The sequence below is a fragment of the Trachemys scripta genome, chromosome 10 (genome assembly GCF_013100865.1).
Source record: "Trachemys scripta elegans isolate TJP31775 chromosome 10, CAS_Tse_1.0, whole genome shotgun sequence".
Lineage (NCBI taxonomy): Eukaryota > Metazoa > Chordata > Testudines > Emydidae > Trachemys > Trachemys scripta.
This window is the reverse complement of record NC_048307.1, coordinates 10,887,171-10,901,555: the sequence shown is the minus strand read 5'-3', so window position 1 is coordinate 10,901,555 and position 14,385 is coordinate 10,887,171. Positions and strand designations below refer to the sequence as shown.

General features: G+C 52.0%; 1 protein-coding gene across 1 annotated transcript; it reads left to right on the top strand.

Moving 5' to 3' along the window:
* Window positions 1-87: 87 nt before the first annotated feature.
* LFNG (LFNG O-fucosylpeptide 3-beta-N-acetylglucosaminyltransferase) lies at window positions 88-1,201 on the top strand. The gene has a single exon (XM_034783628.1). It carries the CDS (start codon window positions 638-640, stop codon window positions 1,199-1,201), a length of 564 nt encoding a protein of 187 aa, XP_034639519.1. The 5' UTR covers window positions 88-637.
* The last annotated feature ends 13,184 nt before the right edge of the window (window positions 1,202-14,385 follow it).

Genomic DNA, 14,385 nt, shown 5'->3' with positions numbered 1-14,385 from the left:
TATTAGGTGACATGTATGTACAAGCACTGTGCATAGGGCTGGAGTATCTGGACCATGCCCATGAAATACTCTGCCTTAAAAATGGCATTGCCAGGAGAGAAAAAGCTCTTGCAACAACCTTCCCCCTCTAGCTCAGCACCTCGGCGCTGGTCTGTAAACACCCTCTAAGCGCAGCTCCTGCTTTGTCTCCGGACCAGCCTCCCAACCTGCCCGGTGTATAAGGGAGAACTTGGCAATGGCCGGGCTAGTACGGTGGCGTCTGCTCCCAGCCCCCTGCAGCGCGCCCACGTGGGAGACTCGCCGCCAAAGAAGAACGAGCCCAAAGGACAGTGGCTACGTTCTGAGCCCGCCCCTTTAGGGGCGCGGCCTGGGAGAGCCCCGCCCCTCCAAGAAAGCCTGGCATAGGAGTTCGGCCTGGGGGCGTGGGGAGAGGAGTTTTTAAATTGCTGCTGCCGCTGAGTTGCGGGCGGACTGGAGCAGTCGCTGCACAGAGCCCGGCATAGCACCAGGCGGTGACACCTGCCAGGGATTAGCGAGGCAGCTGATCTGGAAGTCACCCGGAGCGGCATTGGCAGAGTCGCTTCAGTCCAGCTGTGTACAGCCAGCGTTGCCTTGAGCCGCGTAAGGGGTTGGTAAGATGCTGAAGAGCTGCGGAAGGAAACTGCTCTTGTTCCTGGTCGGGTGCATGTTCACCTGCCTCTTGGTCCTGATGGCGGATCAGCAGAAGCGGCAGGTGGAGGACCTGGGAGGAGAAGGGGGCCGGCGAGCTTTGCAGAGCTTGGCGAGCCCGGGCGAGCCGGAGGGCCTGCCCCGCCAGCCGCAGCGGCAGGAGGGCGAGCCCGGCTTGGCCCCCCGAGAAGTGAAGAGCTTCACCGATTACTTCAGCAAGCTGAGCCGGGGCAGGCGGGAGGCGCAGGACGCCGGCAGCCTGGCCCCGCGCCGGGAGGGGACCCCGAGGCCGGCCCTGGAGGACATCACCGCCCAGGATGTCTTCATCGCGGTGAAGACCACCAAGAAGTTCCACAAGGCCAGGCTGGAGCTGCTGCTGGACACCTGGATCTCCCGGAACAGAGACTTGGTGAGTGGCGGGGCCGGGGCCAGTGGGGCGCGGGGGGGTTTGCAGCCTGCCTGCGGCCGGGGCTTGCTCTCCAGCCTTCGGGAGCAGCAGGGAGACGTGCCAGGCCGCGCTGGGAAGCACTAATGATCTGGCTAGTGCCTGCACGCCCAAGCGCCTCCAAGCAGAGCCTCCCGCCCTTGGCCCGGGGAAGGGAAACTGAGGCACATTCCAGCAATGCCCCACCCCCCCTCTCCCTCCATTGCTATTGATCTCTATTGACAAACCTGGAGGGGGGGCTTTGGGAGGATCATCTCTCTTCTCCCCCGTCCCCCCCCAGCCTGGGCTGCCAGGGAGTTAACGTGAAGCAGAAGTTTCACCTCTTTTCAGCAGGGGCCCTCTGCTTCCCCCAGCTGGAGGATTCAGGTGCATCCTGATGGATTCAGTGTCCCTGCACAGCTGACAGGCACAATCGGCTCTGAAACGCCTTCCTACCTTGGGCCTGGGCCCTACACACTCCGGAGCCTTTGGGTTAAAGTGCCTCTGAAGCGTAGCCGCTCTGGTCTCTCAGCAGCAGGGATCTTTAACGAGACCCTGTGTTCAGGTGCCTGTTTATTCCTCCTCCTCTCGCTGCCTCTGCCCGCCACCCCCAGGAGACTGGGGAGGAGCATGAAATGCAATTTGTGTCGCTGGCCTGGACTTGTCAGATGTAAAACAGGGGCTGAAGTCCAGAGCTCTTTAGCATAAAGAAAAGGGGAGGGGACTGAGAGTTCTCAGGGTTGTTTAGAGACTGCTGGGGGGGACCCTGCAAGCATCAAACCCTTTTTCTTCGCCTGGAGCAGCCATGTCTAGGCTGTCAGCTCACTATTTAAAGAAGGAATTAAGCAGCATTTTCAGAGAAGTGTCACTTGCATTAAAAGCCTGTTCACAAGGACATCTCAGCAACTCCTGCATGGCGGGGAAGTAGCATTTCTGTTTCAGAGGGCACCATCTGGCCCATACCTCAATATAGAGCCTAAGCAGTAATAACACCACCTTATAGCACCTTTCACCAGTAGATCTCAAAGCACTTTACCAGGGTGACTAACATTATCCCAGTTTTGCAGATAGGGAAAGTAACACACACAGTTGCAATAGCAGAACCAGGAATAGAACCCAGCATCTGTAGACTGTAGCACCTTGGCTCTGATGCCTAAGGAGATGTCTTTCCTCTTGTGGTATCCTCTCAGAAGCCAGGCATGTACTTAGATACTTCAGTGCGAGGCCAAGTCTGAATTACGACGACATTTGCAGGGTACTGGGTAGATTTCTGGTACCCAGATACTGCAGCGGTGGGTGTGCTCAAAATGCACAGACAGAGGGAGAGACCAGCTGACCCCAGGTTCTGGGGCTGAGAGCACTATGGAATACAATCCGTTTGGGTGGGAATTTTGGTAACCAGAAATACTGTGGGATTTCGTAGAGTTTAAGGCCAGAAGAGACCATTATTATTTAGTCTGGCCACCAGTACATACTTTGGCTGAGAGAATTCACCACCACCCTGATCTGTTCTCCCTCTCCCCCCAAGCCTCCTGTATTCGTGACCAATTGTCTCACACTCTCCACCAGTGTCTTATCCATTATTCTAGTACTTTATTTAAAAAAAAAAAAAAGTAAATCCACTTGTTTCCTTAGGAAACTTGCTTTTGCCATTTGCTCTCCTTACTCTGGAATTATTTTGATCATCACACAGCTTCCCAAGCAGATTATGCCTGTTCTTAACTGAATGAGACTTTCCCATTTTCTCTCCCCAATTCATCCCCTTCCATCTTCATCCATTTCCTTACGGGCTCTCTCTGGGCCTGCCATGCGGTGAGGTGGGCTCGTGTTTCTCACTCAGGAATAATTTGCAGCAGACTTACGGCATCACTTCCATTGGACACTTCAGTCACACGTTGCTGCTGACAAGCTGTAAGGTCACTGTGAATGCCACTGGCTTCTATGGGAGTGGACCTGCTCCTTTACTCAGGAGATCTCAACGGCCTGGCAGTGGCTCTGCCGTTTCTCCCTGCCATGGTTAGTTAGTGGAAACTCTTAGCTGCTCTTTTATGTTCTGCAGCCTCTGAGAAGGGGGGTGGGCTGGAGGTGGATAAATGCCCTGAGCACCTACAGATGATCCTGGGAACGGCTGTTCTCTTTTTCTCATGGACTCTGGCTTTCTTCTGGGTTTTTGTTTTGTTTCGTTTGTCCGTTTGGATTCCCAGAGTCCTGAGTCTCAGCTCTCACGCTGTCCCCCTGGGCAAGCTAACAAAGCCTCTTTTCTCCCAAGCGCAGAGAAAAGGCTTCACAGCCTCTTGTGTGGTGCTTTCCATGGGAACCAGAGAGCTGGAGCTTGCAGTGTCCAGGTCAGGTTGCCTAGAGATGAGGGCCAGGAAGCCAGGGGGGCTGCAGCTCAGAGAGGTGCCCCACTGACAAGCTGCTGAGTGATGTTCTTGTACAGCACTTGAGGGACAAGCCTTGGAGAGAGAGAGAGAGTTGAAGTTACTGAAAACTCCTGTAGGAGGAAGGACAGCGAGCTGGCGAGGGGGTGGTGGGAATGTGTCCCAGTCTTTCCTCACTGGCCTAGCTGCTGTAACCAGGAAACTGACCCTCCATCTCAACGGGCCTGACAGCTTTTGTTGCCCCTTCCAGAGAGGCCGCAGGGAAGCGAATCTGTCTCTTGCCTGCACAGTTTCCTCTCCTACCAAGAAGCCCTGTAACAGCAACTTCGGGGCACCCTGGCTTCCCCAACCGTTAGTTCCTCTTTTGCTTTCGCTTATGGTCTATCTATGCACCTTAGAGTGTAGTGTGCGGGGGGTGGGGGGGCGCTAGAGGTGTGGGTGGTATAGTGGTGAGTTCCTGCCCTCGGGCTCTGCACTTTTGCTGGAAGCTTCTCCTTAGGAGAGAGCTGGCTGAAGCTCAGTGCTTCATACGAACAATGCTCTGGATTAGTAAAGGGGGGTTTTCGGCTGAGGAGTTGCCTGTGCTAAAAGTATGGCTTTCAGTCTGAGTCAGGCCTCCCTTCTCTGGGTCCTGGACCAGCTCTCCCTTTTGTTTTGCCAACAGCCTCTCAGCGTTCATGCTACTCTGCACCCTGGCTGCAGGGCAGGAGTGGAAATTCTTAGGGACTCGCCCAGAATCCCCTTTGGCTAATAAACACATCTAGTTCTGCCAAAGCAGAGAACAACCCTCCCTGTCCGTCCGTCCATCCCCCTTTCCCCTTCTGAATCAAAATCTGAACCTTCCCCTTTGTAATTACACTCAGGGCCATGTCTGTTTTTAAATGACCGGCTAAAGGGTTAAGTAAAATAGGGGAGAAGGGGTTAAAGCTGCCAGGTGGTTCCAGTTTGGAGAGATGATAGGAAGGGGTATTGCTATGGTGTTGTCTTCTTGGATACTCTTTGTTCAATATACAATAGCCTCAGTTTCCTGTGTTCTGTCTGATCCAAGATCTTGCAATGATATCATGTGGTAGGGGACCCCCCCCTTCCTCCTTTTATCTGAGCAGTGGATAGGCCTTGGCTTCACCCCTGCTCCCCAATCCTGCACCTAGTCCCCTGCTTCAAATGTGCTAGCCCAGACAGGCTGTTTTTTGGAGAGAGGTTGTTCCTCCCCGCCAGCATCTTTTGAAGAGAGTTTGCAGCTGTGGCTGACTCAGCACTTGAATACTTTACACCCAGCAGAGTGGTCTGGGGAGTGTTTGCACTTAAAAAAAAAAAAAAAAAAAAGCCCCAACATTGTGAAAAAATCATAACTGCAAGTTCATCCAGCCCCTCTCCCCTCCCTGTCCCCCCCTGGAATTCCGGCTGAGGAGTTGCAGTGACAGGACTGCACAAGGACCATGCTTCTTGTACAGGGCCCCGAGGGAATGTTCTCCAAGCAGCTTGGTGGACTTGCTCCCAGGAGATGCATGGAAGAGCAGCGTGATTAACTCTGTTGCAAGGATATTCTCATTTCCAGAAGTCTGGCAGATAATTGCAGGTCCTGATACCTATTCCAGCTAGTTTACTCGAGAGGAATGTGTTTACCTTCCAGAGAGCACAGGCAGTTCCCAAATTTTCCTAGCACCTTGGCCAGAATCCCTGTCCTCGGGGGTAACGGCCTGCTGGGGTGTGCTGTGTGCTGACATGCTCCCAATGGGCCTTATGCATTCATGTGTACACAGCAAGTATAGCTCTGTGTCCTGTTTACACTCCAAACACAGGTGTGGGCTCTGTCCAACCCAGCAGGTGGAACTGGGCTGTTGGAGCTACGCCAAGCCAGTTCTGGCCACTCCACTGCAGCTCCCGTCCAGAGGGGAGTGACAGCTCCCTGGGTTAAGTGCACGGCTCCTCTCCCTTCAAACCTGGGCAGGTTAAAGACAAACACATATGGGGCCTGAATCTGGGAGGTGCTAAGCCCCCTGCAACACCAGCTGATGTCTACAGGAGCTGTAGATTCTCATTCCTGCTCAGGCCCGTATGAAAGCAGATCTCCCAGGCAGGGGTGTATTCTATGGGAGATGGTGGTTGTTTTAAAGGGAGGGCAGGGTTATCCTTGGACACCCGATGATCTGGGGGTGTGTAATGCTCTTAATTGCGTGCCCCAAGCAATGAGGTATTTCTACTCAGACTTCAATAAAAGCACTTGAAATATAAGTCTACGAAAGACACGTGTGGCGCGTGAGCTGGGGGGAGAGAGGGGTGGGTCCCTAATTGCACAAGGAGCTCATTGTTCAAAGGGGGATTATTAAAAATAATAGCTTTTTAAATTACAGAGAGGAGGACTCTTCCTGTTACTGAAAAGCGAAGGGGCGAGAGCGCGCTCCGCTCCTGTTTGGGAATGCCTTGTAACCTCAGGATTCACGTGCTCCTGTCCGTTAAAAGGATCATGTTCTGAGATTAGGGGTCTCTGTGCCAGCCACAGCCCCCCGCAGCAGGGGGAAGTCACAGCTCAGACAGCTAGGCAAGAAAGGGGCCTGGACCATCAAACTAAGCATTGAAATGAGCTGGTGCCTTTCTCCCCAACTGCCTTTTTTTGTTTAGTTTTGTACTTGCTGTTTGGCCCATCGGCGCTTGAGCTGGGTTTGTTTGCAGTAAACACGTGCTGCAAGGGGACAAAAGCCAGGCAGGAACCTGTTTCAGCTGCTAATTCTCTGCTCCTTCCTCCCCTGAGTAGTGACTTTTCCAGCTGGAGGATGCAGCAATGAACTGGAACCATCCAGCCAAACCTGCTGCAATCCTCCCACTGCCAATTTCAAAATGACACCGTTGCCACCTGTCAGATCAGCCAATGCGCACAGGTGGCTCCCCCCAAAACATCCTAGGGCCGGGGAGGGCTGTCTCCTTTTAGGTACTGTCCTCCAGGTTAGTCATTGCATTCTTTCTTGCAGGAGAGCATGGTGCTTTAGACACAACATTGGCAAGCCCCTGCTCCAAGGACTGTATAACCCCAGCCTGGGCCCCAGAAGCTGTATGCACCTGAGCTCTCCTTGGTTCAATGGGAGCAGATGGTGCTCAGCCCCTTACAAGATCAGGCCAAGCGTCACGCATGATGAAGGGGAAATGACACCAGTACCGGGAAAGGGAAGGATGAGATTTATGCAATAGATGGTCATGAGGTCCTCTGTGCAACATGCATCACGTTGGTTCCTGTTTTCAATGCAGTTGGTGCAGGAGAGGATCAGCAGTAAGACCCAGACGTTTGTCTCCTGAGAGTGTGTCATCCCTGTAGGTATTTCTGGTCCATTTTAAGATGCAATAAAATTGAGACTCGGTCTTGGGCAAAGGCCGAGAGAAGAGATGGTCGGGACCAATTTTCCCTGCTTGCTAGGTGGGTGGAGTAGGAGCCTTATGGCTGGATCCTGCCATCCACGCTGTTGTTCGTCACCAAGTAAGATCAGCCAGGGAGCTGTGAGTAACTGCAAGGGCTGAGCTAGGATTTCACTGCAAATTAGGGGAAGTGAGTCACTAAGAAAAGAGAAATGGAGGAAAAACCTTCCCCCCCCCCCCCTCTCGACAGTCTGCACTGGCAGTGTCTCCTTCCCCCATGCAGGGAGCTGGGCCAGGCTGGGCAGGACATGCTGTGCAGCAGCAGAACAGATAGAGCACCCTGTGCTGGGAGCTGAGTTCCTCTAGCAAATCCCTGTGGTACAGAACAAGGTGGGGAGGCGCACGCCAGTGGCCTGGTGTCTCTCTCCAACCCCCGTTATGCAGCAGTTTAAGGAACCTGGCCGGGTAAAGTGCATTGTCCTGGCCTTATTCTTTGGTGGCCGCTATTGTTGGAGAAGGATTTGGCATCCTGTGTTTCTTTAAATTGCAGCTTTTAGAACAATGAGGCTTCCTGTGTGTCCCGAGTCAGGGTCCCTGGCCAGACAATGCAGCCACTGAGCAAGCGGAGACAAAGCCCTTTCTTTTACAAATTTAAGGGGACTTAAGTGTGGGGGAGAAAAGAGCCATGTAACTCCTTGCTCTCCTAAAGCAGAAGCAGCTATAACCAATGTCCAGAGAGAGCCTCTGAATGAGTGGGGAAGGGAGAGCGTTCACAGAGCACCTCTGCCCGCTAACAGCAGGCTGGCCTGTGCTTTGGTCCTCCAGACATTTATGGAACTGAATCCTAGATCTAAGGAGGTGCAACTCACGATTGAGCTGAGGCCTACAGGGCCTGATTCACCTCCCATTTATACCACTGTCAATCAGGAGTAACTTTGCTCAGGTCCAGCATCTTGCACTGAAGTCAGGGGAGTTATAGTGGGGGAGAGGGGAATCTGGCTGAGAGATGCACTCTGTGCGTACGTGTGCACAGGCTAATCCGTGCATCTACTAATCCTCACACCTTACGGCTTACACAGAAAATCAACCATCTCCCCACCTATCACCAAAGATTTCCTTGCAGACGCTGTAGTCCCTCTGGCTGTGTCCCTCTGGCTGGGACACTGGCTTTTACACAATGCACTGCTGCTGTGTATTTGCTGGGATCCCCACGAAGGCTCTTCAAGTGTTAAATGAGGCTGCCCAACGAACGAAGGCCATGTTGGGAGGCACTGTCCTGGCTTTTCATTGTATCCATCTCCTAGCAGCTTCAAAATACGTGTTGGGGGGGTCTCAAGTCATCAGTGGGAATGGGCAAGGTTCTGTTGTTGTGGTTTAGCAAGAGAGCTTCAGCTGTGCCTATGCCCTGGCTCTCTTCCTGTGAGGGTGATCTGAGCATCACAGCTGGAGATTCGGGTATCTGGGACGTGCAGAGAGAGACTAGAAAAGCTTTTAATCTAAGCGAGCAGTTGAGTGTTGTGGGCATGGTGCTACCTATGCCCAGCCTCCACCCCCACAGCCCCAGTCTCCTTCTAATGAAGAGCCCAGCAGCCACAAGGATCAGAGGATCTAAATTGAAGGGGAGAGTGTTAAGGATGGGGCATTGCATCCATTGAATATCTAACCACATAGCAGATCTGAGCCTATAACTGCCTTAAAGAGGGGACTCTCCAGGCCCAAGGAGGATGAAGTGTGCTGCTGAGAGGCAGCGAATCCCCTGGCTTTGTTGTAATCCTGGCGCCAAACACACACACGCACCCATCCCCCTTTCTTTTCCACTTTTCCTCTCTTCTGGTCTATTTCCTCCCTTCCATTCTCCCCAGACATCTTTCCTCCCAGCTGACCTGCCTATAGAGCCCTGTGTCCTATAGTGGATCCTGGAAACCTGCCCGGGAGGGGAGGTCACAGGAACGGGAGATCTCATCTACAAGAAATGTAGACAAGCTAATTAAAAAAAGAGAGAGGCTGTCCTTGTTTTGGTTTTAATTGAACCTTCTGGCTGGGTTCCTGCTTTGCGGAGATGCAGGAAGGGGGTGGGAGGCAGTGAACCTGCAAAGGCGAGATAGTCCCTCCAAGGTATCACGTAGGGCTGGGTGCAGGCTCTACCCTTCCTGCCCAGGCAGCAGGGAGACAGGCGGGCAGGCTGACTTTCCGGAGTTTCCTTCCAAGGGGCCGTGCAGTTCCCTGCCTGCCAGGAGGAATGGCAGAGTGCTTCTCTGAGAGGCCAGGAGATAGTTATATGGTCTCCTGTGGGTGGGAGGGGCGGCATCATCAGAATAACAACTTTCAATGCTGGCTAATAATAAACAAATGTCCACTTTGGTCTATTTATAGAAGCTGAGCTGGAGGATTAGTGTGGGGGTTATTTTCGGAGCAGGCAAAGACAGTTGTGGGAGACAGTGTTCCTGATCTAATCAAGCAAACATTTTCCTCTGTATTAAATCTCCAGTGGGTATCCTGCAAGGGTTCTGGTGTCCCGCCCCCGTCTGCTGGCCCCCTTTGACACATTCCAAAGAGATTGATTAAATGGATATTGGGCGGAGGGGAAGGCAAGTGCGGGGGGAGGGTGCACACCTTCGGCAGCCACCATGACTGAGACCAAACAAACTCATCTCAGAATGCAGGCGCAGCCACAGGCCTCGCGCCTCCTCGGGGTGGGGGCTTTATAGACTCCTTCAATCAGGAGAAGGCCCCAGTCCCAGTGTGTCTCTCTGGCCTGCCCTTTTCCTCCATGCCCCCAAGGCCAGGTGTGTGATTGCCTTTGTGCCAAGTCATACTGTCCCATTCCCCAGCCCCGAACCTAGCATGGGCCATACCACCACTAGTGCCGCATCCTGCTGCTGACACGGACAGCGAGGTGATGCGTATGCCCTGCCCTCCATGACACTCCCTCCTACTTACTGCCCCAGGCCTGTTAGCCCATGTTATGAGAAGGGACATTCCTCCATGGTCCCTGTAACTGAGCAGCTAATGCTGTGAACCCTGAGAGTTGAGCCTCCTTATTTTGCTTTTCGTAACAAACTCCTCTTAGGCATTGTAACACCATCTAGCCCTTTGTTTGAGGTTCCCCCCATGCGGGATCCCCTTTCTCAGGGAAGGAGCAGAGCCCATGCTCACTCTTGCCCTCCACCCCCCCGGTCTCAGGTGCTGTCTGTCCGAGCCATCTTGTGCCTTTCCTGGAAGCATTGGCACATATGCAATTGCTTGATGGCTACACGCTCTCATTGGCAGTTTGGCTTTCATGCCTCAGATCAGCTCTATTCTCTTATACCAAAAAGGCCACTTGCAACCACCCCCCCCCCCCCAGTGAGCCCAGAGCCCAGCCCCCCATTCCATTCAGGAGCCCTGTAATGTCTGCTCTTCCCAGCCACTTCCCTGCCCCGGGGACCTGAGCAAACAAACTTGGCTTCCCCTCCCTCTCCCCCGAGTTAACCAGCCCAGCTGTATGCTAATGGGGGAGCAAACACATTGCTGCTTAACTCTCCTGGCCTGAGTAAAGTCAGGCAGACGCATTCAAGCTATTGTCCCCACTCCTAGAACAAAAAAGCCCACTGCGGGGCCGGACTGACTGATGGGTGGCGACGAATTTCCAGTTCACTTGTAATTCATCATTCCCAGGCCTCTGCCCCCCCCCTCCAATTTCTCTTTGTCTTTCTTCCTTTGCGCTTTTGTGCGTGTCTGGTTTTTACAGCGCTTGGCAGCTGATTGTGGTTTCTTCTCTCTCTCTCTCTCTGGCTTTGTTTGCTACACGCTGATTGATTGAGATTGCTTTCTCACCCTTCCCTCCCCCTCTATTGCCTCCCCCCCCCCCCTTTTCCCCCCCCCCCCCCCCCCTTCCCCCCCCCCCCCCCCAAAAGTCCAGGGTAAACCAGCAAGATGGTCCCCTGGAGCCAGCCAACATACGCTGAGAATTAGCTATGTAAATAAGGGAGTGCAGCCAGGCAGGTGGCTCAGGTAATTGGGGTGTGTGTGTGTGGAGTTTGCCGTTGGGCACCAGGCCAAGCGGCAGTTGAAGGCGATTCAGTTACCTGGGAAGCTGGCTGAGTGCAGGGGTGGAGGTGCGCCCCGCTCTGCACACACGAGCGCACAGACAGGTGCAGGGAGTTGCATTGATCAAGGCTGCCACCCCGGCCCCACAAGCTGGGCGAAGCCGGGCTCGTGCCAGAGCTGAACAGCTGCTGCCACCTGACCTCCAACTCAATAAACAAAGGCTATGAGACGGGCCGTGGAGGCCGCAGAAGGGGGGAGGTGCTAGCTCAGGGTGCCGGGACAGAGCCAAGTGGGTGCATGCTGTTGACACAGGTGTGGGATAAAGCCAGCAGGCCGCCTCCGCACACCATGGGCAAGCAGTGCAAACACACCTGCTTATAGCCGTGCAGAGGCCGGTGCACACACTGTTTAGCAGAGCCAGGTGGGCTGAGCAGGGCAAGCCTTTGGAAGGACTCAGTTCCACGCGTGAACCTCAGGGCCTGAGCCAGCACTGACGTCAGTGACAGAACCCCACTGGTTTCAATGGGAGCAAGAGTGGCTCCTTAGCATGCTGTCTCTCTACGTGACGCCACAGCTCAGCTGCATCTCCTTACAGGTGACTGTAGGTCCCTCCACTCAGCCCCACATTCCCCTCCACCCCACATCTATCTGGTGCAATCCCACTGCCTGGGACTGGTGCTTATTCACAGCATATGCCGTAGCGTAACAGCAAGATCATGGAAAACTCAATACAATTAAAGAAACTAAGGCCACTGCCTTGCAAGCGGCTGCCTCCGCTGCGTTCTTAGGTTGTGCCCCTTGCCCTGTGGCTTTGTGCTGAAGACCCATGTTGTTACACACTTGGGCCCTGGCAGTGAAATGATGTTCCAGAGATCTGGGCAGACACACACAGTGAAACCCAAGTAACTGTGACTGCAGCTCAAACTTGGGGGGAGCGGCACCTCCACTGCAGAGGAGGTTGGGAAGCAGGTGGTGCAGACACTGTTTCCATTTTCTTTCCCCTGTGGGAAGGGAAGCTTTAACCCTTTGCTGTTAAAGGGTCAGGCCTTCTGTGCTGTTTATTTTTTTTTACGGGGNGGGGAGAGGGACACAGATGAACTGCAGGCAGCTGCTGCACAGGGAACTTAGGGGAGCGGGGAGCTGATAGAGGGCTGCCGGTCCACACTGGTTCCAAGCCCCCACCAGCTAGCTGCAAGGGGCTGGTCCTCCTGCAAGCAGTAGACAAAAGCAGGTGGCTGCTAAATGACATTAGAAGGGAGCATTACACAACTTTAAACGAGCATGTTCCCTAATTGATCAGCAACAAAACAACGTTAACTGGGACGACTTTAAGTGAGGGGTTACTGTATAGTTTTAAATAGACACTTTCCTTCACTTAGCACCACAGAACTGCAGACATCTTCTCGACAACCAAAGGCAGTCAGATAGTATGTCCCTGAGAAGAGCATTCTGGCAAGCAGTCACCACTCATGATGAGTCACGCTGCTTCTTCTCTCCAGTTGTCAAGATAATCAGAGAGGACCCATATGCTTTTAAGTATCATTCACAAGGGAAGAATACAAAGCCCAAGATTTGGTGGTGATGGGGGACTTCAACTATCCGGATATATGTTGGGAAAACAACACAGCGGGGCACAGACTATCCAACAAATTCTTGGACTGCATTGGAGACAACTTTTTATTTCAGAAGGTTGAAAAAGCTACTAGGGGGGAAGCTGTTCTAGACTTGATTTTAACAAATAGGGAGGAACTCCTTGAGAATGTGAAAGTAGAAGGCAGCCTGGGTGAAAGTGATCATGAAATCATAGAGTTTGCAATTCTACGGAAGGGTAGAAGGGAGAACAGCAAAATAGAGACAATGGATTTCAGGAAGGCAGATTTTGGGAAGCTTAGAGAGCTGATAGGTAAGGTCCCATGGGAATCAAGACTGAGGGGAAAAACAACTGAGGAGAGTTGGCAGTTTTTCAAAGGGACACTATTAAGGGCCCAAAAAGCAAGCTATTCCGCTGGTTAGGAAAGATAGAAAATGTGGCAAAAGACCACCTTGGCTTAACCACGAGATCTTGCACGATCTAAAAAATAAAAAGGAGTCAAAAAATGGAAACTAGGACAGATTACAAAGGATGAATATAGGCAAACAACACAGGAATGCAGGGGCAAGACTAGAAAGGCAAAGGCACAAAATGAGCTCAAACTAGCTACGGGAATAAAAGGAAACAAGACGACTTTTTATCAATACATTAGAAGCAAGAGGAAGACCAAAGACAGGGTAGGCCCACTGCTTAGTGAAGAGGGAGAAACAGTAACAGGAAACTTGGAAATGGCAGAGATGCTTAATGACTTCTTTGTTTCGGTTTTCATGGAGAAGTCTGAAGGAATGCCTAACATAGTGAATACTAATGGGAAGGGGGTAGGTTTAGCGGATAAAATAAAAAAAGAACAAGTTAAAAATCACTTAGAAAAGTTAGATGCCTGCAAGTCACCCGGGCCTGATGAAATGCATCCTAGAATACTCAAGGAGCTAATAGAGGAGGTATCTGATCCTCTAGCTATTATCTTTGGAAAGTCATGGGAGACGGGAGAGATTCCAGAAGACTGGAAAAGGGCAAATATAGTGCCCATCTATAAAAAGGGAAATAAAAAACAACCCAGGAAGCTACAGACCAGTTAGTTTAACTTCTGTGCCAGGGAAGATAATGGAGCAAGTAATTAAGGAAATCATCTGCAAACACTTGGAAGGTGGTAAGGTGATAGGGAACAGCCAGCATGGATTTGTGAAGAACAAATCATGTCAAACCAATCTGATAGCTTTCTTTGATAGGATAACGAGCCTTGTGGATAAGGGTGAAGCGGTGGATGTGGTATACCTAGACTTTAGTAAGGCATTTGATACGGTCTCGCATGATATTCTTATCGATAAACTAGGCAAATACAATTTAGATGGGGCTACTATGAGATGGGTGCATAACTGGCTGGATAACCCTACTCAGAGAGTTGTTATTAATGGTTCCCAATCCTGCTGGAAAGGCGTAACGAGTGGGGTACTGCAGGGGTCTGTTTTGGGACCGGCTCTGTTCAATATCTTCATCAACGACTTAGATATTGGCATAGAAAGTACGCTTATTAAGTTTGCGGATGATACCAAACTGGGAGGGATTGCAACTACTTTGGAGGACAGGGTCATAATTCAAAATGATCTGGACAAATTGGAGAAATGGTCTGAGTTAAACAGGATGAAGTTTAACAAAGACAAATGCAAAGTGCTCCACTTAGGAAGGAAAAATCAATTTCACACATACAGAATGGGAAAAGACTGTCTAGGAAGGAGTACGGCAGAAAGGGATCTAGGGGTTATAGTGGACCACAAGCTAAATATGAGTCAACAGTGTGATGCTGTTGCAAAAAAAGCAAACATGATTCTGGGATGTATTAACAGGTGTGTTGTGAGCAAGACACGAGAAGTCATTCTTCCGCTCTACTCTGCTCTGGTTAGGCCTCAGCTGGAGTATTGTGTCCAGTTCTAGGCGCCGCATTT

What these genes read in the sequence shown, in the direction of transcription:
- LFNG (XM_034783628.1), top strand. Translation starts at nt 638, where the DNA reads ATGCTGAAGAGCTGCGGAAGGAAACTGCTCTTGTTCCTGGTCGGGTGC.